The 24,197-nt window shown below is 37.6% G+C and overlaps 2 protein-coding genes across 9 annotated transcripts; one reads left to right on the top strand and one right to left on the bottom strand.

The window, feature by feature from the left end:
• The first annotated feature begins 378 nt into the window (after window positions 1-378).
• Window positions 379-7,615, top strand: LOC138312802 (uncharacterized). Its single transcript, XM_069253555.1, has 2 exons — window positions 379-898; window positions 4,719-7,615. Exon 2 carries the CDS (start codon window positions 4,896-4,898, stop codon window positions 6,420-6,422), a length of 1,527 nt encoding a protein of 508 aa, XP_069109656.1. The 5' UTR covers window positions 379-898; window positions 4,719-4,895; the 3' UTR covers window positions 6,423-7,615.
• Window positions 7,616-11,938: 4,323 nt separating this feature from the next.
• On the bottom strand, window positions 11,939-23,249 carry LOC138312803 (uncharacterized). Of its 8 annotated transcripts, none has more exons than XM_069253556.1 (11): window positions 22,900-23,249; window positions 22,070-22,123; window positions 21,524-21,619; window positions 20,374-20,454; window positions 18,851-18,927; window positions 18,213-18,311; window positions 15,471-15,787; window positions 14,864-15,039; window positions 14,065-14,242; window positions 12,620-12,840; window positions 11,939-12,250 (listed from the first exon to the last, which is right to left on the bottom strand). In XM_069253556.1, the coding sequence occupies exons 1-9, from the start codon at window positions 23,233-23,235 to the stop codon at window positions 14,147-14,149; spliced, it is 1,332 nt and encodes a 443-aa protein (XP_069109657.1). In that variant the 5' UTR covers window positions 23,236-23,249; the 3' UTR covers window positions 11,939-12,250; window positions 12,620-12,840; window positions 14,065-14,146. The 8 variants fall into 8 exon arrangements, with proteins under 8 accessions (XP_069109657.1, XP_069109659.1, XP_069109662.1 ...); XM_069253558.1 differs by having other exon boundaries at window positions 15,510-15,787; XM_069253561.1 differs by having other exon boundaries at window positions 15,564-15,787.
• Between the last annotated feature and the right edge of the window lie 948 nt (window positions 23,250-24,197).

The raw sequence follows: 24,197 nt of genomic DNA, 5'->3' as shown, positions 1-24,197 counted from the left end.
CTGTTAATGGCCGCGCTTATCTCTTCACTGGCGGGTGAAATTATAAGAAATTGTAAATGGTTGAGTATATTGTGGAGCATATACAGTTTCCATTAGCACAAGTTTTGATATGAAGCTACAAAGTCACAATCGGCATCGTTCAGCCGGATATATATATATATATAATGTTTGTTTACAGCTCAAAATAGCCTACATGTAAATATGATGATTTATTTTCGAAATTGTTTCTGACCCGAGCGTAATGAGCTGTAAATTGTATTAAATCTGAAATTAAAGGGTGGTAGGTAGGCCTAAGTGGTTTTGGAAATGAAAGGATGGTAACATCTGTCCTGAAACCGCCACCCTATACAATGTAATGGGAAGGGGAAGCCCCGCTTTTTGCACTATACTGTACAGTAAATTACAGGTAATTTCACCGTAAACTAGTAGTGCACTACGTATACTTCCAGTCAAGTGTGACCACTAAAACCCTAATAGGCAGATATCTATACCTGAAATTTTACCTACGGGTATTGATATACCTTGTCTCCCCTATAGTAACAGTCTCTGGAAAGGGCCATTTATAATAGAATAGTAGAAAAGGATGTGATTATAATCTACAATGTAGCTTGAATATATACATATGTATGAGTCGGTCTCAAAAAAGTTCCAAATTGTTGTCTTCTCTTACATTATCTTGTTAGAGATATCTTAACAGGAAAGGTTATGTTTGAGGCTTAAAACTGACTTTATGGAGCAAAGAAAGTAAATTTTAATGCATTTTGTTCTGAAAATGAGAATTATGTTGATTTTTTTTTCGATTCAAAATAGGTCAACCACAGGAAATAGGCTGGTCAGAGGAGAAATGACCCAAATCCATACTTAAATAAAATGCCATCTAAGTGTGGTAAAATGTTAAGTGAGTATTTGTTTTGTAGGTAATCATAAAATATTTAAAAGTTTTAATAGGTTTTGTCAAAAAAAAAGATGCTGGTTTTGTCTTGGGCAATAGTAGTTATAGATTACTACATATACAAGTGTAGCTACCAGACATCCACAGGCAATTGGTACTGCCCAATACCTGTTTGAGGAGATTTTGGTGTCAATCACCTATCTGGATGTCAATCACCTTATCTGGATGTAGTGCACTACTAGTTTACCTGTAATTTAAATGTAGTGCACTCCTTAAAATCCTAGTTTCAAAAGTATGCAAGAAACTTATTTAAAAAACCACTTGCCTGAATTTAAGATTTCGAGTCTAATTTTACCCAAAACAGGGAAAATAACATTAAAATCGAGCAAGTTTACACCAATTTTTCACGTTGCCCAGGAGCATATTTTTTTACTGGTCTCTGGCCATCGGACATGGGATATTTCTTGCCCTGACTGCACTACTACTAGTGCACTAGGTGTAAAAGTTAGCTTACACTGAACTGTATAGTATAAATTAGTGTTTATCATATGATAACTCCGATCCGAAACATTTTCGTAAAGAACAATGCTGGTAGAAATGAAACTGCAGTTCATCATGATCATCTTGAAATATAGGACTTACCGCCTATGACATGTTAATATTACCTATCGTGTTCATTAGATCTCAGCACAAAGTTTCCCTGTTTGTGATTTTTACTGATTTTCAAGACCTCCACTACTGTACCTTTAATCTATTATCATCAAGCTTGGTAAGACCTGTTTTATGGCTTAGTATTTGCGGAATCAGTTGGAAAATCATGGATCATTGGTTGAGACCAACTTACAATGTACAAATTATCAATTATGTAATCGTTTGCACAACAGCGCTTCTGAGCTACACTTTTTGGGCTTCTATCCTCGTTGAAGAGTCCTAAATTATAAAACATAAGTGAACTTACTTTATTTTCACAAGAACTATTATTAGCATTTACAATTTTAATTGGTAACCCAAAGGTTTTTGAAAAATTGAATAAAATAAAAATTGTAATTTGAGAGGAGCCAAAAAATTCTTTGAGTAGGGGCTTTTGAGTGGGTTGTTCGTAAATCCCACACAAACAATATTTTAATTTTGGCCCAATTAATTATGCTGCATTTAATTTTTAGCTCACCTGGCCCGAAGGGCCGGTGAGCTTATGTCATGGCGCGGCGTCCGTCGTCCGTCGTCCGTCGTCCGTCCGTCCGTCGTCCGTCCGTCCGCCCGTCTGTCCGTCAACATTTCCTTTAAATCGCTACTAGTCATAGAGTTCTGCATGGATTGTAACCAAATTTGGCCACAAACATCCTTGGGGGAAGGGGAACAGAACTTGTATAAATTTTGGCTCTGACACCCCGGGGGCAGGAGGGGCGGGGCCCAATAGGGGAAATAGAGGTAAATCCTTTAAATCGCTACTTGTCATAGAGTTCTACATGGATTGTAACAAAATTTGGCCACAAACATCCTGGGGGGAAGGGGAACAGAACTTGTATAAATTTTGGCTCTGACACCCCGGGGGCAGGAGGGGCGGGGCCCAATAGGGGAAATAGAGGTAAATCCTTTAAATCGCTACTTGTCATAGAGTTCTACATGGATTGTAACAAAATTTGGCCACAAACATCCTTGGGGGAAGGGGAATAGAACTTGTATAAATTTTGGCTCTGACCCCCTCGGGGGCAGGAGGGGCGGGGCCCAATAGGGGAAATAGAGGTAAATCCTTTAAATCGCTACTAGTCATAGAGTTCTGCATGGATTGTAACTAAATTTTTGCCACAAAACATCCTTGGGGAAGGGGAACAGAACTTGTATAAATTTTGGCTCTGACCCCCAGGGGGCAGGAGGGGCGGGGCCTAATAGGGGAAATAGAGGTAAATCCTTTAAATCGCTACTTGTCATAGAGTTCTACATGGATTGTAACCAAATTTGGCCACAAACATCCTTGGGGGAAGGGGAACAGAACTTGTATAAATATTTGCTCTGACACCCCCGGGGGCAGGAGGGGGCGGGGCCCAATAGGGGAAATAGAGGTAAATCCTTTAAATCGCTACTTGTCATAGAGTTCTGAATGGAATGTAACAAAATTTGGCCACAATCATCCTTGGGGGAAGGGGAACAGAACTTGTATAAATTTTGGCTCTGACCCCCCAGGGGCAGGAGGGGCGAGGCCCAATAGGGGAAATAGAGGTAAATCCTTTAAATCGCTACTAGTCATAGAGTTCTACATGGATTGTAACTAAATTTTGCCACAAACATCCTTGGGGGAAGGGGAACAGAACTTTTATAAATTTTGGCTCTGACCCCCCCGGGGGCAGGAGGGTCGGGGCCCAAAAGGGGAAATAGAGGTAAATCCTTTAAATTGCTACTTGACATAGAGTTCTACATGGATTGTAACCAAATTTGGACACAAACATCCTTGGGGGAAGGGGAACAGAACTTGTTTAAATTTTGGCTCTGACACCCCGGGGGCAGGAGGGGCAGGGCCCAATAGGGGAAATATAGGTAAAATCCTATAAATTGCTACTAGTCGTAGAGTTCTGCATGGATTGTAACCAAATTTGGCCAGAAACATCCTTGGGGGAAGGGGAACAGAACTTGTATAAATTTTGGCTCTGGCCCCCCCGGGGGCTGGAGGGTTGAGGCCCAATAGGGGAAATACAGGTAAATCCTTTAATTTGCTACTAGTCATAGAGTTCTGCATGGAATGTAACCAAATTTGGTCAGAAATATCCTTGGGAGAATAAGAACTGAGTTTGTATAAATTTTGGCTCTGGTCCCCGGGGCAGGAGGGGTGGGGCCCAATAGGGGAATTATAGGTAAATTCTATAAATTGCTACTTAATTGTCCTAGAGTTTTGTATGGATTGTAACTAAATTTGGCCACAAACATCCTTGGGGGTAGGAGAACAGAACTTGTATAAATTTTGGCTCTGACCCTCAGGGGGCAGGAGGGGCGGGGCCCAATAGGGGAAATAGAGGTAAATTCTATCAATCGCTACTTGTCCTAGAGTTCGGCATGGATTGTAACCAAATTTGGCCACAAACATCCTTGGGGAAGAGGAACAAAACTTGTATAAATTTTGGCTCTGATCCCCTGGGGGTAGGAGAGGTGGGGCCCAATAGGGGAAATAGAGGTAAATCCTTTAAATCGCTACTTCTCATAGAGTTCTGCATGGATTGTAACCAAATTTGGCCAGAAACATCCTTTGTGGAAGGGGAACAGAACTTGTATAAATTTTGGCTCTGACCCCCAGGGGGCAGGAGGGGTGGGGCCCAATAGGGGATTTAGAGGTTAATATTAAAATTCCTTCAGAAAAGAAACAATGAACCTGTATTCAGAAAATTATTTGGCATTACAAACCAGGTGAGCGATACAGGCCCTCTGGGCCTCTTGTTAATTTAACAATGCTTATTATTTTGTTGTACATTATAACAATATAAGTGTCTTGAAATGTAATTTAGACTAGATTCACTTGTAATATGTTCAGTTCAGAACACATGATCAAATATGAGTTAATTATCTCCACTCTTATAATCAATAATTAGCTTTTAATTTATTTAAAATTTATAATCATGACATACCAACACTACGCTGTCGCAGATGAAACATTTTAGGTTAAATTAGATATTCAATACAGCTGCCTATGGTCATCTTGGAAGTTTGATTTCACTTGTGAATACTGTAAGGATTGGTAGTGGGCATGTAGATCTGTATGGATCTCGTTTTGATTTTTTTTTTCAGTTGCCCATGATTACAACCGTTACACTGCCTTAATTTTTTTTATTTTGTTTTTCAGCTGCCTTTGGTTATTACACTGCCTTGTTACCGGGCGATGGCGCACCCCGTTGTCTCACGGATGGCCTGTTTACATCATACTCCGAGTCTATATCTCTCTCAATTTATCGCCCTTGGTAACATCACTTGGGAAACTCCAATACCAATTTACTAGAAAGGAGTATAGTTTCAATATGTCATGGCTTCAGATCAGAATCTACAACAATCTGATTTTGAGAATTTTTTTTCGTCTTTGTCTGATCTTTTGAATTATTGTGAGGACAAAAAAGACAATCCTACTCCAGGGGATGTGGAGTATTGTCAAGAACACCTGGATTCAGCTCTGCAGTCCTTGGAATACATCAATTTCCATTTGAGGGAAAGAAACATTAATCAAGAATTATCGGAAAACATTAAAATACTAATTTCTTCATTCAAAACAATTTCCCAGGTATGGAATACTTCAAGAGTAGTTCATGGTACACCCAGTGAACCTACAGCCATTGCTACATGTGTACAACTTTCCAACACTGGAATCGGTCGACCATCTGTTATAATTGACATGGAAAAGATTCATTTTTTATTTTCAGTTGGATTCAAAAAAAAAGATATAGCAAGATGCTTTATGATAGACAGAACAACACTTTGGAGGAAACTAAAAGAAATGAACATTGGTTTGTTAAGATTTACAGATATTAGTGATGAAGACCTGTCAAATGAAATGTGTAGTATTTATCAAAATCACCCACATTGCGGTTTATCAATGATGCAGGGACATTTACGTGCAAAAGGAATTTCAGTTCCGAAAAGGCTTGTTCAGAAAATACTGCGCGAGATGGACCCTGCCAGCTCTGTTCTGAGGTGGGGATTGATGGCTCGGAGAAGGAAGTATAGTGTACCAGGTCCAAACAGCCTCTGGCACATAGATGGCCACCATGCCTTGATCCGTTGGCGAATGGTTACCCATGGAGGAATCGATGGATTCAGTAGATTAATAGTTTTCTTGTGCTGTTCAGGAAATAATCGGGCGGATAATGTGCTTAATTTGTTTATAGAAGCTACTGACAAGTATGGACTCCCATCAAGGGTTCGAGGAGATCATGGAAGCGAAAATGTGCTTGTTAAGCAGTTCATGGAAAATAGTAGAGGAAACAACAGGGGTAGTTTTATTGGTGGCAGGTCAGTACACAACAGTAGAATAGAGAGGTTATGGAGGGATGTATATTATGGAATTGTACAAACCTATTATAGCCTTTTCTATTACATGGAGAGCATTTCTGTTTTAGATGTAAACAACGAGGTAGATTTGTTTTGCCTCCAATTTGTTTATTTACCGCGCATCAATGCTGGACTATGTGAATTTACAGAAGCATATAACCACCACGGACTAAGAACAGAACGAGGATGGACTCCTAAAAGAATATGGGTGAATGGAATGATTGACATCGAGAGACAAAACAGCTTAGCTGTAAGTGATGTGTTGAATTCTCAAAGTATTCAGACATTTGGAATAGATCCAGATGAAATTTATGTTGCTGGAGATGATGCAAATGAGATTAACATCCCTGAAATTGACCTGCAGGTTCAGTCCGATGAGCAGAAGGAGCATCTTATTGCAATGTTAAGGGAACACTGTGATGACCCCTTGTCAAACTGTGAAGATTTTGGAATTAATATTTATTTGTTAGCAAGGAATATTGTTCAGGACTTTCTCTTAACTGTGTGAAGAATACATGATGTATATTTCATTAGACTTGAGACGCAGGTCGAGGTCACAGAAGCTGAAATGTTACCAAGATTCTTCACGATAAAAGAAGAACCATCCAATATTGATCTTCATACTTGGTTGGCTAATGCAGCTTGGTCTGTGGATGACGCCTCGTGAAGGTCAAGTTCATAGCTGAAAAGGTCAAGGTCAAAGTAGCTGTAATGTTTGTGTCCATCCGTCACAAAATGGTGTACATACGTAAAATGTAACAAAATTGTGTATACACAATAACAACAAAACCGTCCACAGAATCTTCCTCATATCTGGTAAAATGATGTACCATGGTCCTCTAAAAAGATTAAAGATCAGTAGTTAGGCAAAAAAATATGTATGTTTCAGGTCACATGTCGGGGAAAGGATAGGGTAGGTAGGTAGGGACTTTTTTTTAAATTTTGTTTTCCTATTTTCCATCCATTATTACCTTCTGACTTCATAATTAGAAGGAATTTATCCAATATGTTCAATATTATTCGTTTGAATATGGTGTCCAGTATGGATTACATGTAATATTGAGACTAATTTTGAAGAATTCAGTTTTGCAAATGCCAATAGAAAAGATAGGTAGGCACAGAAAAATTAGGGTAGGAAGGGTTACCTGAAACATACCGGTACATTTTTTTTTTTTTTTAGCTTAGTCGTCTCTTATGACGTACATGTGTACATCAGGTTTATCAAATTCTCTTACCAAGATCACATTTCTACAAAGTTTTGATTGCAAATTGGTTGAAAGAGATTTTGCCATAACAACTTTGTAGAAATGTGTTCTTGGTAGCTTTAGTAAAGTTTAAACTATGCCTGCCAATGGTATGTTTCATATCCATCTGGAATTGTCTGAAATAAATGTCTAGTCCTTATCTGTGCAAACAACTTTTAAGGGAATGTATCCCAATCTAGCCTATCCACATACCACTTTTAGCTGCATAAAGCTGAACATGCTTTTAATTATATAAAGATCTTGATTCTAATAAAAATGTTGAAGTATTTACCAAAGAAATGTTGTTCATTGTGCAATAAGAATCTGTGTGAATGTGTTCATGGAACTTCCAGAGTTTGCCTGTCAATAAAATTGTTTCATATCTATCTGGAATTGTCCGAAATACATATACATTTATACAGACAGTAAAAATACCAAGGACTTTTTAGGGTGCACATCCATCCAATTGACATATATCGTGTTTAGTGAGGTGTATAAAATGCAGTCTGGGTCTATATATAAACGTTCATGTATGGTTTTCGGACAATATGAAATCAAATTTGTTTTAAACAAGAGGCCCAGAGGGCCTGTATCGCTCACCTGGTTTGTAATGCCAAATAATTTTCTGAATACAGGTTCATTGTTTCTTTTCTGAAGGAATTTTAATATTAACCTCTAAATCCCCTATTGGGCCCCAACCCTCCTGCCCCCTGGGGGTCAGAGCCAAAATTTATACAAGTTCTGTTCCCCTTCCACAAAGGATGTTTCTGGCCAAATTTGGTTACATTCCATGCAGAACTCTATGACTAGTAGCGATTTAAAGAATTTACCTCTATTTCCCCTATTGGGCCCCACCTCTCCTACCCCCGGGGGATCAGAGCCAAAATTTATACAAGTTCTGTTCCCCTTCCCCCAAGGATGTTTGTGGCCAAATTTGGTTACAATCCATGCAGAACTCTATGAGAAGAAGTGATTTAAAGGATTTACCTCTATTTCCCCTATTGGGCCCCGCCCCTCCTACCCCCAGGGGATCAGAGCCAAAATTTATACAAGTTCTGTTCCTCTTCCCCCAAGGATGTTTGTGGCCAAATTTGGTTACAATCCATGCAGAACTCAAGGACAAGTAGCGATTGATATAATTTACCTCTATTTCCCCTATTGGGCCCTGCCCCTCCTGCCCCCTGGGGGTCAGAGCCAAAATTTATACAAGTTCTGTTCTCCTACCCCCAAGGATGTTTGTGACCAAATTTAGTTACAATCCATACAAAACTCTTGGACAATTAAGTAGCAATTTATAGAATTTACCTCTAATTCCCCTATTGGGCCCCGCCCCTCCTGCCCCGGGGACCAGAGCCAAAATTTATACAAACTCAGTTCTTATTCTCCCAAGGATATTTCTGGCCAAATTTGGTTACATTCCATGCAGAACTCTATGACTAGTAGCAAATCAAAGGATTTACCTCTATTTCCCCTATTGGGCCCCACCCCTCCAGCCCCCGGGGGGCCAGAGCCAAAATTTATACAAGTTCTGTTCCCCTTCCCCCAAGGATGTTTGTGGCCAAATTTGGTTACAATCCATGCAGAACTCTATGAGAAGAAGTGATTTAAAGGATTTACCTCTATTTCCCCTATTGGGCCCCGCCCCTCCTACCCCCAGGGGATCAGAGCCAAAATTTATACAAGTTCTGTTCCTCTTCCCCCAAGGATGTTTGTGGCCAAATTTGGTTACAATCCATGCAGAACTCAAGGACAAGTAGCGATTGATATAATTTACCTCTATTTCCCCTATTGGGCCCTGCCCCTCCTGCCCCCTGGGGGTCAGAGCCAAAATTTATACAAGTTCTGTTCTCCTACCCCCAAGGATGTTTGTGACCAAATTTAGTTACAATCCATACAAAACTCTTGGACAATTAAGTAGCAATTTATAGAATTTACCTATAATTCCCCTATTGGGCCCCGCCCCTCCTGCCCCGGGGACCAGAGCCAAAATTTATACAAACTCAGTTCTTATTCTCCCAAGGATATTTCTGGCCAAATTTGGTTACATTCCATGCAGAACTCTATGACTAGTAGCAAATCAAAGGATTTACCTCTATTTCCCCTATTGGGCCCCACCCCTCCAGCCCCCGGGGGGCCAGAGCCAAAATTTATACAAGTTCTGTTCCCCTTCCCCCAAGGATGTTTGTGGCCAAATTTGGTTACAATCCATGCAGAACTCTACGACTAGTAGCAATTTATAGGATTTACCTCTATTTCCCCTATTGGGCCCCGCCCCTCCTACCCCCAGGGGATCAGAGCCAAAATTTATACAAGTTCTGTTCCCCTTCCACAGAGGATGTTTGTGGCCAAATTTGGTTACAATCCATGCAGAACTCAAGGACAAGTAGCGATTGATATAATTTACCTCTATTTCCCCTATTGGGCCCTGCCCCTCCTGCCCCCTGGGGGTCAGAGCCAAAATTTATACACGTTCTGTTCTCCTACCCCCAAGGATGTTTGTGGCCAAATTTAGTTACAATCCATACAAAACTCTTGGACAATTAAGTAGCAATTTATAGAATTTACCTATAATTCCCCTATTGGGCCCCGCCCCTCCTGCCCCGGGGACCAGAGCCAAAATTTATACAAACTCAGTTCTTATTCTCCCAAGGATATTTCTGGCCAAATTTGGTTACATTCCATGCAGAACTCTATGACTAGTAGCGAATTAAAGGATTTACCTCTATTTCCCCTATTGGGCCCCACCCCTCCAGCCCCCGGGGGGCCAGAGCCAAAATTTATACAAGTTCTGTTCCCCTTCCCCCAAGGATGTTTGTGGCCAAATTTGGTTACATTCCATTCAGAACTCTACGACTAGTAGCGATTTAAAGGATTTACCTCTATTTCCCCTATTTGGCCCCGCCCCTCCTGCCCCCGGGGGGGTCAGAGCCAAAATTTATACAAGTTCTGTTCCCCTTCCCCCAAGGATGTTTGTGGCCAAATTTTGTTACATTCCATTCAGAACTCTATGACAAGTAGCGATTTAAAGGATTTACCTCTATTTCCCCTATTGGGCCCCGCCCCTCCTGCCCCCGGGGGGTCAGAGCCAAAATTTATACAAGTTCTGTTCCCCTTCCCCCAAGGATGTTTGTAGCCAAATTTGGTTACAATCCATGCAGAACTCTATGACTAGTAGCGATTTAAAGGAAATGTTGACGGACAGACGGACAGACGGACGGACGGACGGACGGACGGACGGACGACGACGGACGACGACGACGGACGCCGCGCCATGACATTAGCTCACCGGCCCTTCGGGCCAGGTGAGCTAAAAATAACATCACGAGGCAAATGTTTGAACCTACCAAGAACACATGTGAACAAAAATACTGAAAGAAAAAAGGCACTTTTAATATTATTAATACCGATCATTCAAATGGGGGAAATAAATCGAAGGTCAATGCCAAATGCCATAAAGCAGAACCGTCAAATGGATCCAAGTACCTGGTGGGTTGATGGACCATGGTCCGAGGATGATGCCTATTGAAGGTCAAGGTCAAAAGCTGAATTTTTAAGCTTAAGATTCACCTTGTGACCTTGACCTTCAATAGGCATCATCCTCGGACCATGGTCCATCAACCCACAGGACAATCTTGAAATGATTGACCTTCGGCCGATAACGTCCAGTCTCAAAGACATTAACAATGAACAAACAGGCATGTGAAGTTTGGTTTAAAATCTAATACGTACTGCCATCAAAAATGATACATTTCTATTGGATCCAAATCTCAGCAGTGCTAGGTGGCTACTTGGTTTAGGCCAAACAAAATTAGCTTCGTTTTAGGTAACCTAGATTTTCCTGTTGACCCTATTAACATTTTAATTGCAGAATTTGAAAGAAATTTTTTCTGTGTTGTAAATACAGGGTTCATACAGAAATCAAGGCTTTCTACATATTACCCAGGTATTTAAATAGCAAATATTTCAAAAATAAGAAAACTTATTTTAAAGTTTTGCCGACGGACCCTTTTTTCCCCTGCCATGTTACCTGAATCTTATGTTGATTCTAGTGAACGTGTTATATCATAAAAAAGTAGGTACATAAAAAAACAAAAGTATGAATTTTTGAGTCATTTATTTACATCATGTATTCCAAACTTAAAAACTAGTGACATCATCAAAACATAAAATGTATAATAAACATTCTAAAACGATTAATAGATGGCTTGCCCGTAACACAAGCCTCCCTCCTGTTTGAAAAGTACGAAAAACAATTATGTCCCTGGAAAGTACCGTACACGATTGGATGCACGGTATAAGCAAGAACCTGTATTGATTTAAAACATATTTGAACGATTTGGTAATACAGTTAAATTTTACCTAACCTAATCAATTGGTATACTAATTGCTTTTTTAGTAATATGATTCTGTGTTTCTGCATATTGACAATGTCATAGCTACAAAGACATATGTAATGTTCTAACAAAAAAAACATTAAAACCGGTACCCCTATTGCACATCTACATACTGTAGGCTATCATCATGCATAATTCAAAACATATCGGCCTTGGCAAATATAAACAGTGGAATTCTGCTAAATAGTGGGAGTATAAAAAAAGACTAGTGTTTTTCAAAGAATAAAAGTCCAAGTGAACACAAAAAAACAATTGCTATCAGCAATAATAATTTGGAAAATAATTATCTATATAGTTCACAGAAATATTTTACTTTTTATCATCACAAATGGTTGTTCACGTGCTTAGTCAACATATCAAACAAGGGCACCGCAAAGAGTCATGAAGTTTAAATACTCCTTGTTTGCATTGGGGTACTGGTTGTGACATGAAAAGGCCAAGGATAAATCCACTCTCATGCTTTTCCAAATCCTGGTGAGTTTTTTATTCCAAAGATCATTGATTCTTTGAATTCCTCAAAGGATGTCACATTTAACGGTAGAGCAATTTCCATTGCACATGTGTTGGCCCTTGGAAAACGTCCACATCAGTAAATGTAATCGATGGCGATGGGTCAAACCCCAACAAAGGAACACTATCTGCCCCAGTAGCAAAAGCAAGCACCTCACTTAGATTTAGTTCTAGTTCAGTACTATTTTCTGAAAAGGAATAACTTAATATTACACAACAGAAAAATAAATAAATATATGTATTAAACAATAACCTGTCAAACTCGAGTTTCATAACATTTGAATGTTGTTTCCCAAAAGTAACTATTTATTCAAGTAATTGATCTTTTTTATAGTAATTTCAATGGAATATAAAGGAAAAAATATCTTTCAATTGAAATGAGTGCAGATTGATACTTATGGCACAGAGAAAACAGTGACGGAGTGTTAATTCCCACACACAGAAAGATGGAAATATTTGTGTTGTAATATCACCACGCAAAATTGTTGCAAGGGGATACACTGACCTTTAATATAGCTTTTGAAATCTCGGGATTCCAGAATCAAATCTCTGATTACCTTCTATATCAAGTAGGAAGTCCCTCCAGAACCCAACTATCTTTTCCTCTGTTTTTCTCCGGTTACTACCGGCCAGAGAAAAGGTGATGTCAACAAAGATGGCCTCCATCGTAGCTGCTGCGATTTCAGCATTTGAGTTATTGAGGAACACCTCCTCGAAAACGGCTGGATTTTCCTTCATTCTGTCATAGAGCCCAAGAGTCTTTAACCCCAAAGTCAACCTGAAATTAAGTTTCAATATAATCAGAAATATAAATAAACTTTTCGGTCATAAAAATTAATTACTTTGTTCTCAGGCCCAGTTTTCTCAAAAGAGATAAGGGAGGGAGTTTTTTTTAAATTATTCTATTTGTCAACAAAACAGATGACGATGCTTTTTATTTTTTCACAAAGCCAAAGTCAATCTAAGTAATTTGTTGAAATGTTACTCTAAATAAGGATTAACCGATTATTCTTGCTCCATTTTACATTTATAACCCATTTTCTAATTAAATATAACTAATTTCCTATGAAAATACTTCAGTGTTTATGACCACAGGGATCTGAGAATTATAGTCACAGATTATATATATATAATCATGGACCCACCAGAGTGCCCTAAGACCATTTTTAGACGTCTATAGTTGTATATGTTTGAATAGCAACGGCATATCCATATAAAGATGTACAATGTCGTCCTGAGAAGAGACTTTTTATAGCCGGCCAATGAGACTGCAGCTGATGCCTTGCTCATGCATATTATATTGGCCACACAGACAGTATGAATTTTAATTAGATGATTTTAAAGATGTTTGTCTGAAGTTTGACCTTGAGAGTGACCTTGGACGACCTCCATACTTAATATTAAAGTTTGACGAAGATCCATGGAACAGTTCAACAGTTATCGTTGACCAACCATTTTGGGACACACGAACACGCCCTCATTTGCATTGCTATATCCCCGTAGCGAGGGGATAAAAAATGAGAGGGCTCTAAACAGATGAGGGACGGTCTGAGAATCAAGTTTTTATTTATTTTTTGCCTTAATAGTACAACCTTTATTCTTCACTATCTAAATCCCTGTACGTCATCCAAGCATTTGTGCTGCTATTAAACTTGAGTGACAAATACCAAAATCTGAGAACTTTAGATTTTCCAAAATGTAACGCTGATCAAAGTGTAAAAAAAGTTTTTAAATAAATTGATGGAACTTACAGAATTATGCTATTTTCAAGGGTTAAACTCCATTTTTCAAGGCCATCTTCCATGGATAAATCAGTCTTACACCCATGGATATGAGAGAATTATTAATATTTTCCAGTTTTCTATACAACAGGGCCTTAAAAAGGCACTTGATTCTGCATAACTAGAATAATGACTCGTCAGCAAGGGCCCTCAAGGTAGATAACCATAGTAAATTTAAGGTTGCAACATACATGCAATATATTAGATTTACGACAACATACTGTGAAAGGGCTTCTGTGACTCTCCCCACAACCACAAAATGTAGCAGGTCCTGAACAAGAAAGTCCCTGTCCTCTAAATTCCTCACTGGCGCCAACACCCACTGATGTTCATTATCGTGGATAATCCAGCACTGGACAGATTCAAGTCAATATCCTCCAGGTTGGTACAATCCTTCAGCTGATTAGATGGAAATAGCATTGAATGACAAGTAGCAACAAGAGATCCCAGAGGGATCTTGGCGCCCACCAAAGAATGATCTACTTCTGACAATGGAAAGAGGGATCTTTTCTCTGTTTTTCAAAACTTTTACTACTGGGTACAACATATTACTACATATGAAATTTGAGAACGATCTTTTCAGTACTTTCTAAGATATATAAATGTGAAAACAAACTTTTAACTATCAAAATCCAAGATGGCTGCCTGGTGGCCATCTTGTACACCGATTGGTCCCAAAATGCAATATGCATAACAAGGGTCCTAGGGGAACCTACATATTAAATTTGAGAATGATCCCTTCAGCACTTTCTAAAAAATAGCGATAACAAACGTTTAATATCAAAATCCAAGATGGCTGCCTGGCGGCTATCTTGTTAACTGATTGGTCCCAAAATGCAATATGCACAACTAGGGCCCCAGGGAAACCTACATATGAAATTTGAGAAAGATTCCTTCAGCACTTTCTGAGAAATAGCAATAACAAGAATTGTTAACAGACAGAAGGACGGACGGACAGAATGCCTAGGTTAAATATATTTAAAGCTTCGCTACATAATGTATTCATATTTTCAAAATCACCTTTTTTATGTTTCCCTTCATATCTATGTCTTGAACATCCTCCAGCGTGGGATGCACTTTTCGTCCAACCATCATGTCAAACAGCAACTGGTTGAAGAATTTTGGAGCTGGTCCTCCGTGAACTATCGACATGGCTATAATTGTTCCAGCATCTTTATATGCTCCCGAGCTTAGTGCTAAAAGTAGAACAAGAGATCTCCAGTAGGATCATACATAACTAAGTCCCATAGAGAACAACTATATACTACTAAATTTGATAACAAGACTATACATAATTGCTTGTAACTAAAAATAATGTCCTTCAGAATGGGCCCTGTGGACGGTGAACTGAAAGTGTGACTCTGACGGCCATCCTAGATTTTGGAGAACAAATTTAAATGGATAATGCACTAGCTTTAAAATAAATACCATCAGCAATGTACTTTTTTTTTTAAATTCGGCTTTTAAAACAGTTTGTGACATAATTGGCGGAAACTAATTGTGAACATACAGATAGACAGACAGACTGACAGGACAAAAGACATTTTCTTTCTTGTACACCACTAGGTTATACTTCAAGATCGACCACTTGGGTCATACTACTGCAAGTTATCATTATGTTTCATACTGTTTGGATTAAGACTTAAAAGTCTATGTGTTTCTTGACCTTCAAATATATTTGAAAACTGAATATTTTTCAGCAGTAATCTCAAAAGTTCACGTTTTGGACCTCCTTCATCAACTGCCCCCTCAGGACTTCCTATGTCGTCCGTGAACTTCACAGACATCTTTCTCCATGGACAGAAAGATTTTCTGTTTATGGCCCTCCTGGCTCCATCCATTACGTCATGTCTGTTAATGTTGAATTTGGTAATTTTGTTGCCATCATCTGCTACATGCAACTTTGACTTAAGAGCGACCAATTCCTCACGAAGATTTGGGATCCTGAAAAAAAAAAAAGTTTCAGTGAACAAAGTAATGCGCAGTCAATTAGAAAATATACAATTTTTAAAGGATTTGTTTTTATCAACTATTTCTATTTCCGTGACTAAATTTATACTTTTAAGTAGGGAAGTCAGAAGATGCTAGTAAGTTCTTTCAGGTGGAGCTTTTTCAAAGAAGGACTTTCAACCAATGTTATCATGTCCTCAAATGTTGCCTTATAATTGTTATTCCCTAAAACATTTCATGACATGCAGCAGTGCCTAAAGTGTTCTCTAGTTAGATATCTAGTACATTCATTAGCAGTGCACTTAAGGAGGATAGCCTGTAAATAAATCTGTTACTGTAAAATGGGGAGATAACTCCAGAAAGTCTCATATTAATATACAATGAGGAGAAAGCATTGCAGAGAAATTAAATAATTTAAATGTCGCTTTGGCAATTGGAAAAAGCCTAAATGATACATTTACGCTACACTATATATACCTTATCATGGTAGCTCTAGAAGTAATTGTTCATAATATAGTGGTCACATACCTATTGGTAAATAAAACTATTAGGTTGGTAATTTTCATTTCAAACACTTTATACGTAAAATGTCTTTCAGTACATTATTAAATTTGAATTGAGGCATGTAACATCTTCAAAAACATCATACAAAGGTGTTCTGGAACATTGATATTCATTTGTCTTTAATAAAATTAAATTGAAAAGAAAAAAATAAATATAGGAGTTATTTCTTTATTATAACACAAGTCGTGTTATTAAAATGGAAACAAGAAGCTCAAGAGGCCTTGACGATCACCTGAATGCTGATACAGAAAGAGCATTGCAAAGTTGGTTCAAATCTGTAAAAAGTATTTACAAATTAGAATAAATTTTAAAGTTCTTTTTTTGTTTTTAATTTTGATAATGTACGTATTATGTTACCGAACTTTATACTTAAAATTTCAATTTGCTTTGCCAACGTTCAACATGAAAACCAAACTAGAAGTCAGTCAGTGTCAGTGATTTTATAAATTTCACTTTTTAATCTATGAAGATTATTTGGTTCCATCAAACCTGTGAATTCAGAAGAACATTTTTGAAATTTTAGCCATTTTGGCCCCGCCCCTCTGTTCCCTGGGGGTCAGCCAGGACCAATATGGATATGGTGTTAAAATGCTATTTCAGGCTAATAATTCTAACCCAGTTTGACTCATTTCCTATTAAAACTAAGCAAATAATGTTCATAAATGTGTTTTTGTTATATAAACTACAGTAAATTTGACTCCCTCCCCAAGGGAAAATCTGAGATCCCAGGGCCATGAAATTCACACGTTTTGTAAAGGGCCTTAAGACATTTCAAGCTATGAAGAGTATTTGGTTCCATCAAATCTGAATTCAGAGGAAGATTTTTGAAGTTATAGCCTATTTGACCCCTTTTGGCCCCGCCCCTCTGGCCCCTGGGGGTCGGTCAGGACCAATATAGATATGACGATAAAATGCCATCTCAGGCTAATAATTCTAACCCAGTTTGACTAATTTCCCATGAAAAATAAGCAAATAACATTCATAATGTGTTTTTCCTATATAAACTATAGTAAACTTCAACACCTCCCCAGGGGGAAACATGAGACCCAAGGGTCATATAATTCACAATTTTTGTAAAGGACCTTAAGACCTTTCCATCTATGAAGAGTATTTGATTCTACCAGTTCCAGAATTTCAGAAGAAGATTTTTGAAGTTTTAGCCTATTTGACCCCTTGTGGCCCCGCCACTAAGGGTCAGTCATGGAAAATTTGTTAATAGGATTCAATGGCCATCGCATAGGGATAATTTTAACAACATTTGTCTAATTTCCTATTATAAATTACCAAATAATGCTCCAAAATGTGTTTTCACTATATAAACTATAGTAAACTTAACCCCCTCCCCAGGGGGAAACTGGAGACCCCAGGGTCATATAATTCACAATTTTTGTAGAGGGCCTTGAGACCTTTCTATCTATGAAGAGTATTTAATTCTACCACATCTGTGAGTGGAGAAGAAGATTTTTGAAATTTTGGTCAATTTTACCCCTTTTGGCCCCTCCCACAGCCCCCTGGGGGGTGGGGGTCATATAATTCACAATTTTGATTGGCCTTATGCCTTAGAAGGTATGTGCAAAATTTCATTGAAATTGCTTCCGCGGTTTTTTCAGAAGTTGAAAATGTAAATTGTTTAAGAACACACGACGGACGACGACGGACAAAAGGCGATTAGAATAGATCACTTGAGACTTCGTCTCAGGTGACCTAAAAACATTTCTAATGGGGAAGTAGCAAAACAGTTTTTGAAGAAATGGCGTAAATTATAAATTTTTACAAAATCCACCTTAATTGGGACTGTAGTCAATTTCAGACAGATATTCCCCTCTAGAGAGGCCAATAGTTGATCAATACTTACCTTGAACTCTCAGCTGGATCAGGAAGTTCATCTCCAGAATCAGAGTCAAGTTGGATATATTCATCGGAGAACAGGCTCACATAGGACCTGAAAAAAAATCCGACAAAAGGGGTTTCAATAGCAATGTCCTCAAGTTTCCAGTGATCTATCTTGTTTACTCAAAATGTTGCAGTATTATATACTCAAAATTGAAAAGAAAAAAAAAAAAAGAAAAGAAAAACAAAAGAAAATTTATCTATAAAACTTGTTCGAACGGCGAGTTATATTCATATGATTGGGCCTAGATGATCTTCAGTAGACTTAAGCTTTCGTCCATTGAATCCTGGATTGTTTTCACCAAGTAGGTTTGAATTCCATCAAAGTTTCCCCAAATTTGGTCAAAATCAACATTTGCTTTTTTTGACAGCAGAACCAAAATCGTGACAGGTGAACTTCCAGGGAAAGCGGCATGTGGAGACAAAATTAGGACAAATTTGATGTTTAAACATGACCATTGAGAAGACAAAATATTGCAGGGTTGCAGTTTGGACAACTGTACAGATAAGGCACATGGGAGACTTGTCTCAAAGAGGTTAAGAGGTCATTTGCTGAGTATGTACCAAGCTCTTTCATAGACTTTTTAAGTTTGCAGAACTTACGTGGATCCTGGAATCCTCCGACTATTATTCCTTGATAAACTCAGCTTATTTCGAACATTTCTGGTTTCAAAGACCACCTGTAGAAAAAGGCGTTCAGAAAGTGTAGTACACAAAAATGTAATAGAGGGTATATAGTTACTACTCAAAGTTCTGATTGTTCTAAGTAAAATTTATTTATTTTTCAAAATCTAGATTAATGCTGATCGATCTACCTACAAGCTATGGGTTTTTTATGTACGATTCGTTGATGGATAATTTTTTTTATGTATTCCATGCATTTTAAAGTATATATGTTAGACCCTTATTTGTAAATAAAATATACGCTAAACATCAATGAAATGAAGTTCAATCTTTGAAAGTAAGGCCAAATTATTTTTTGTGCATCCACAAAAAATACAAACGGTTAATATCAACCTTACTTTCCAAGTTTGAACTTGTATTTCATTGATGTTGATCACATGTTTCATGTACGTATACATATAAGGGTCTAATATACAGTAGTGTAAAGTTACTTCAAGTAAGGCCTTTTCAAGGCCACGACAAGGCAAAATTCAAGGCCTTTTCCATAATTCAGAATAATATACTGCAACAAGGCACTTGTGTGACTAACAGACGGTCATGATTCCAGAAAAAAGAACAATTCAGATTCGTTTTTTTTTTTTTTTAATATTCTGACACTTTATGCAATTTGGATACAATTTTTAATTGTTTGGTATTCTTTTAATTTTGCATGGAAGTGACCTGACTGATAAAAATCAAGAAAATTCAATGCCCAAAATGGTGTTTTCAAGGCTATACATGTATCTCCATTTTTCTAAGCCTATCACTGTAGGGACAAACGGACAGTTGACAAACAGTATTTTTTCTCTTATCAAAAACAGGAGCAGACGAATAAGAATTTTTGTTTAGTTACAACAGTACAAGTTTGAGCTTCTAATTTTACTTCAAGATAAAAATATTAAATGATTTATTGCATCATGAAAAAAATCTGTGGCACTATGTCCTATATCGAATGAAATACCGATTGTGCACGCACCAAAAGCAAAATAAATTATTTTTTGTGTTAATTACACATATATATACATGATTAAACATGTCATTGCCACCATTTTCCGGGTGCGTTTGATTGCAAAGTCCCAAATGTTGTGGAACTTCGCCACTGAAATCAAGACGCTTCTGTGAACGTAAATTATTAAAAAATGATATGCTCCAGGTGGAATGGACTGGTAAAGGACATAAGATATCAATTACTGATGTCGTAGGTATAAGACATCATTTAGGGTTTTAACTTAACGCAACGATTGAGAAAATAGTGACTGAATTTGGGAAAATACAGTGCTGTTTTTCAATTGGAAATGGGTCCATTTATATAATTACTGGACCCTATAAAGACCTGGAAAAAACCAGATTTGGTTAAAATTTGTTCAGGTGGTTTAGAGGGAGTAATTAATTTCAAAATAATTGTTCTGAAATTAACAGTCCCAACAGAAGAAGTTAACGTCAGACAACCTAAAGATACATACTGTCGGTGTCCCTGAATTTGATGGAATTTGATGATGCTCCTGGTATTCTGGTGGATCTCTGGTGTTTTGTTGGATCTCTCTCTTAAAATAAAATTTCATCATTATCAAATGAAATAAAGTCATTGTTCCTGTGTAGTATTGCTTTGTTTTGAGATCAATCCGATTTGATCAATTTAGAGACGCCGGTCCTACGTGATATGCCAAAAACCTCAAAAGTGAGATTTTGGTGGCAATTGGGAGTAGTCTATGAGTAATATATATATGATATCCTACACCCTGTCCCATGAAAGCTTGAGGTTAGGTTTAACCTTGGTTGAAACATGAAAAATTAAACTGAAGTCTTATTCGGAAGTAAGACATTTAACTTTGTTACCAAGTTTGAAGAAAATTGGTTAATATTTATTACAGTTATTATACGGAAGTGGCAGAAAATGACTTTTTTTTTATTAAATCAAATGGCCATAAATTTGCTAATTAAGATCTGCCAAAAGTGGCGATCAAACTTGGCCGAGCCCTTAAGGCATTTAACTTTGTTACCAAATTTTAACAATATTAGTTTTAACATTTGTTAGTTATTACACAGAAACTGCAGAAAAATGACATTAGTAGTAAATCAAAGGGCCTTAACTCTGATAAATAACATCCACTGAAAGAGTTGATCGCACCTGACCAGGCACTTAAGGCATTCAACCTTATTACCAAGTTTGAAGAAAATCGGTTAATATTTATTACAGTTATTGTACGGAAGTGGCAGAAACTGACTTTTTTTTATTTAAGCAAAGGTCCATAACTCCGCTTAATAAGGTCTGCTGAAAGTCGCGATCTTGTTACTAAGTTTGAAGAAAATTGGTTTACATTTGTTACACTTATTGCACGGAAATGGCAGAAAATGACGTTTTTAGTAATTCAAAGGGCCATAACTCCGCTAAATAAGGTCCATCGACAGTCGCGATTGAACTTGGCCGAGCTCTTAAGGCATTTAACGTTGTCACCAAGTTTGAAGAAAATCGGTGTATATTTGTTACAGTTATTGCACGGAAACGAAGTGTTACAGACAGACAGACAAAGCCATTGAATTAATATCCCCCGTTTCCCCAGTCATATATTTCAGCACAACAATAGTGGTCTGCGTGTACACAAAAATACATACTGTTGGTGTCCCCAAATTTGATGGAATTGGATCATCAGAACTTGACCTCCAGGTTCCTGTTGCCTGCTCCAGGTGATCTAGTGGATCTCTGTGCTTCTTCAAATGAAATTTAATCATTACAATTATCAATGACATTTACAAGCGGCCCATCATGGGCCTGAACAGTCACAACACAGGACCAACTTAAAATTAAGGTTCATGCTAGAGGAACCTGCACATAAAATTTGTGACAGATCCCTTCATCCCTTTCTGAGAAATAGCGGTAACAAGAAATATTAACGGATGGACGGACTACCGACTGTGAACGAAAAGTGATTTGAATAGCCCCCCCATCATCAGATCAAATATAGAAAATCGTCTCCTATATGACAATTTTGAAATTTCCCTAAAAATCATCAAACTACCTCATAAAACGCTGTCGTAAGTATGGACAAACAGACAGACAGAATCAGGGTAAAACAATACCCCCCCCCCCCCCCCGACTAATTTGTACCGGGGCAAAAAATGGTTTGATCAATGTCAACTAATAGAAGTTATATGTACAACCTTTGATGATACTAGTGCAGGAAGGGCATCATCCATATCCACTTCATCTGAATTCTGTCATGAAAAAAAGAAACTATTGAATACAATGTTTAATTGTTAGTCATTATTAAACATTACACACCTTGTCCAATTTCAAAACGATCGACCTTATTGTTAGCTTATGGTTGACAAGGACAATTTTCTGAAAACCAATTGTAGACATATGGACAGATAGTTGATTATACAAAAGGTGTCCTGATAGAGATATGAATGTGATTATTTCTCTACAAAGTAAATGAAATCAAATCATATTAGACTGCAAAATCTATTTTAGAAGACTTCAGATTGGCAACAAAGATTTGTCTGGGGGGTCAGAGCCAAAATTTATACAAACTCTTTTCCCCTTCCCCCAAGGATGTTTCTGGCCAAATTTGGTTACAATCCATGCAGAACTTTGACTAGTAGCGAATTAAAGGAAATCTTGGCGGACAGATGCCGGGCCATGACAAAAAATTAAGCTCATCAGCCCTTCAGGCCAGGTGAACTAAAAATGTTTTTATCTAATTCTTAATTGAATTTTTAAAGTTTTGCAATAATAATCCTCAGTGTCAGCGGCTAAAAATAGTGTCAGTCGACAGACCATAAACACAAATATAGCAAGAAATTACTTTATCTTAATAAGCTTTTATTACATATTAATTTTATATAACTAAGAGGATTATGCAAATAGGGATCATGCAAATAAATGGAGCCCTCTAATGCCTCTATATTAGATTATAGTATAGTATGGCAATCAATGATGCATTTTTAGTACAAGCATGATGGTTGACTGTTTTATGACATTTCATTACCTGTTTTATCATGAGATAAAGTTTCCCCTGCCCTATATTTGTTTTCAACATTTCACCATTCCACCTTTCACCACCTAGTTGGGGCTCATACAGAGTTTTCCCGGCGCATGTAAGGAACTCAAAGTCCTCTGCTTCAATGTTCAAAATCCTCGCAATTTTACTTCTAATTGTTTCTTCATCATCGATTGTCGAGAAAGTAAAAATCCCCTCACTTAGTGTCAAAGATTTTGCAAATGAGGATGGCAGTTCCACCCGTTTAATTAGACAACACTTAATACTTTTGGTTACTTCCTTTGGTTTCTTTGGGTTTCTGTTCATCATGTAGGTTTCTCGCATCTGTTTTCTTGTCCTGGGCAGAAAGGAATAGTAGAGTGTGATTATATTATATAATGCCCATTTACCTATAGGTTTTACAAGTTGAGCAAATACTAAACAAGCAAATTTGTGGAATTTATATGCCCCGCCCTCCGTTAAACAATAAGCATAAATTCTGCTTCAAGTTTTTTTTTCTTATAATTTTTTGGAAGTTTTTGTTTTGAAATTTTCGTTAATTAAAGGGCCATAACTCCGCTTAAAAGGGTTCAATAAAAGTGCCAAGCAAATTAATCCGAGCCCTTGGGACATTTAACCATGTGACTAAGTTACAAAAATCACTTTAGATATGTTGCAATTATTGCATTGAAACAAGGCATTACAGACTGACAGACCGACTGACAGATGGACAGACCAAAATTAATATCCCCCGTTTCTGAGACGGGGGATAATTACTAAAAATGAAGCGGCCATATATAGCCCACAATATAATGTCCTAAAATAAAGTAATGCATATTGCTAATCAACCGAAAGTAGCAATTGTTGATTTTGATCACGGTTACCTTTGAACATTTTCACACTCCCATATCATGATATATATATAAATAATCAAAAGTACTGAAAGTACCTAATGCATGGCCTCTGGTCTCAATGAATTGGAGGATAATATTTCTAAAAGTTTTTTTTGGACAATATGAAATACAGTTTTGCTAGTGGTATCCTTCCAGTTTGGAAGTTGACCAAGTGTGTTAAAAAGGAAACATATATAAACTCGTAGGAGCCAAACCTATGATTTTTATGCCAAACTATAGCTCTGATAAAATATCTTAATTGCTATTCTCATATCTTACAGGACAAGAGGATATTTTTCTATTGCCAAACATGTCTTATATATAGAATTTATGTCCATTTTTCCTGAAAAATTGGTCAAGAGCTGTCTTTTGTACAAAACAGCAAGTTGATTGGATAATCCAAACATGATTTAG

This window comes from Argopecten irradians, unplaced genomic scaffold (assembly GCF_041381155.1).
Source record: "Argopecten irradians isolate NY unplaced genomic scaffold, Ai_NY scaffold_0477, whole genome shotgun sequence".
NCBI lineage: Eukaryota > Metazoa > Mollusca > Bivalvia > Pectinida > Pectinidae > Argopecten > Argopecten irradians.
The sequence above is the reverse complement of the archived record's forward strand: the minus strand, read 5'-3'. Positions and strand labels throughout refer to the sequence as shown.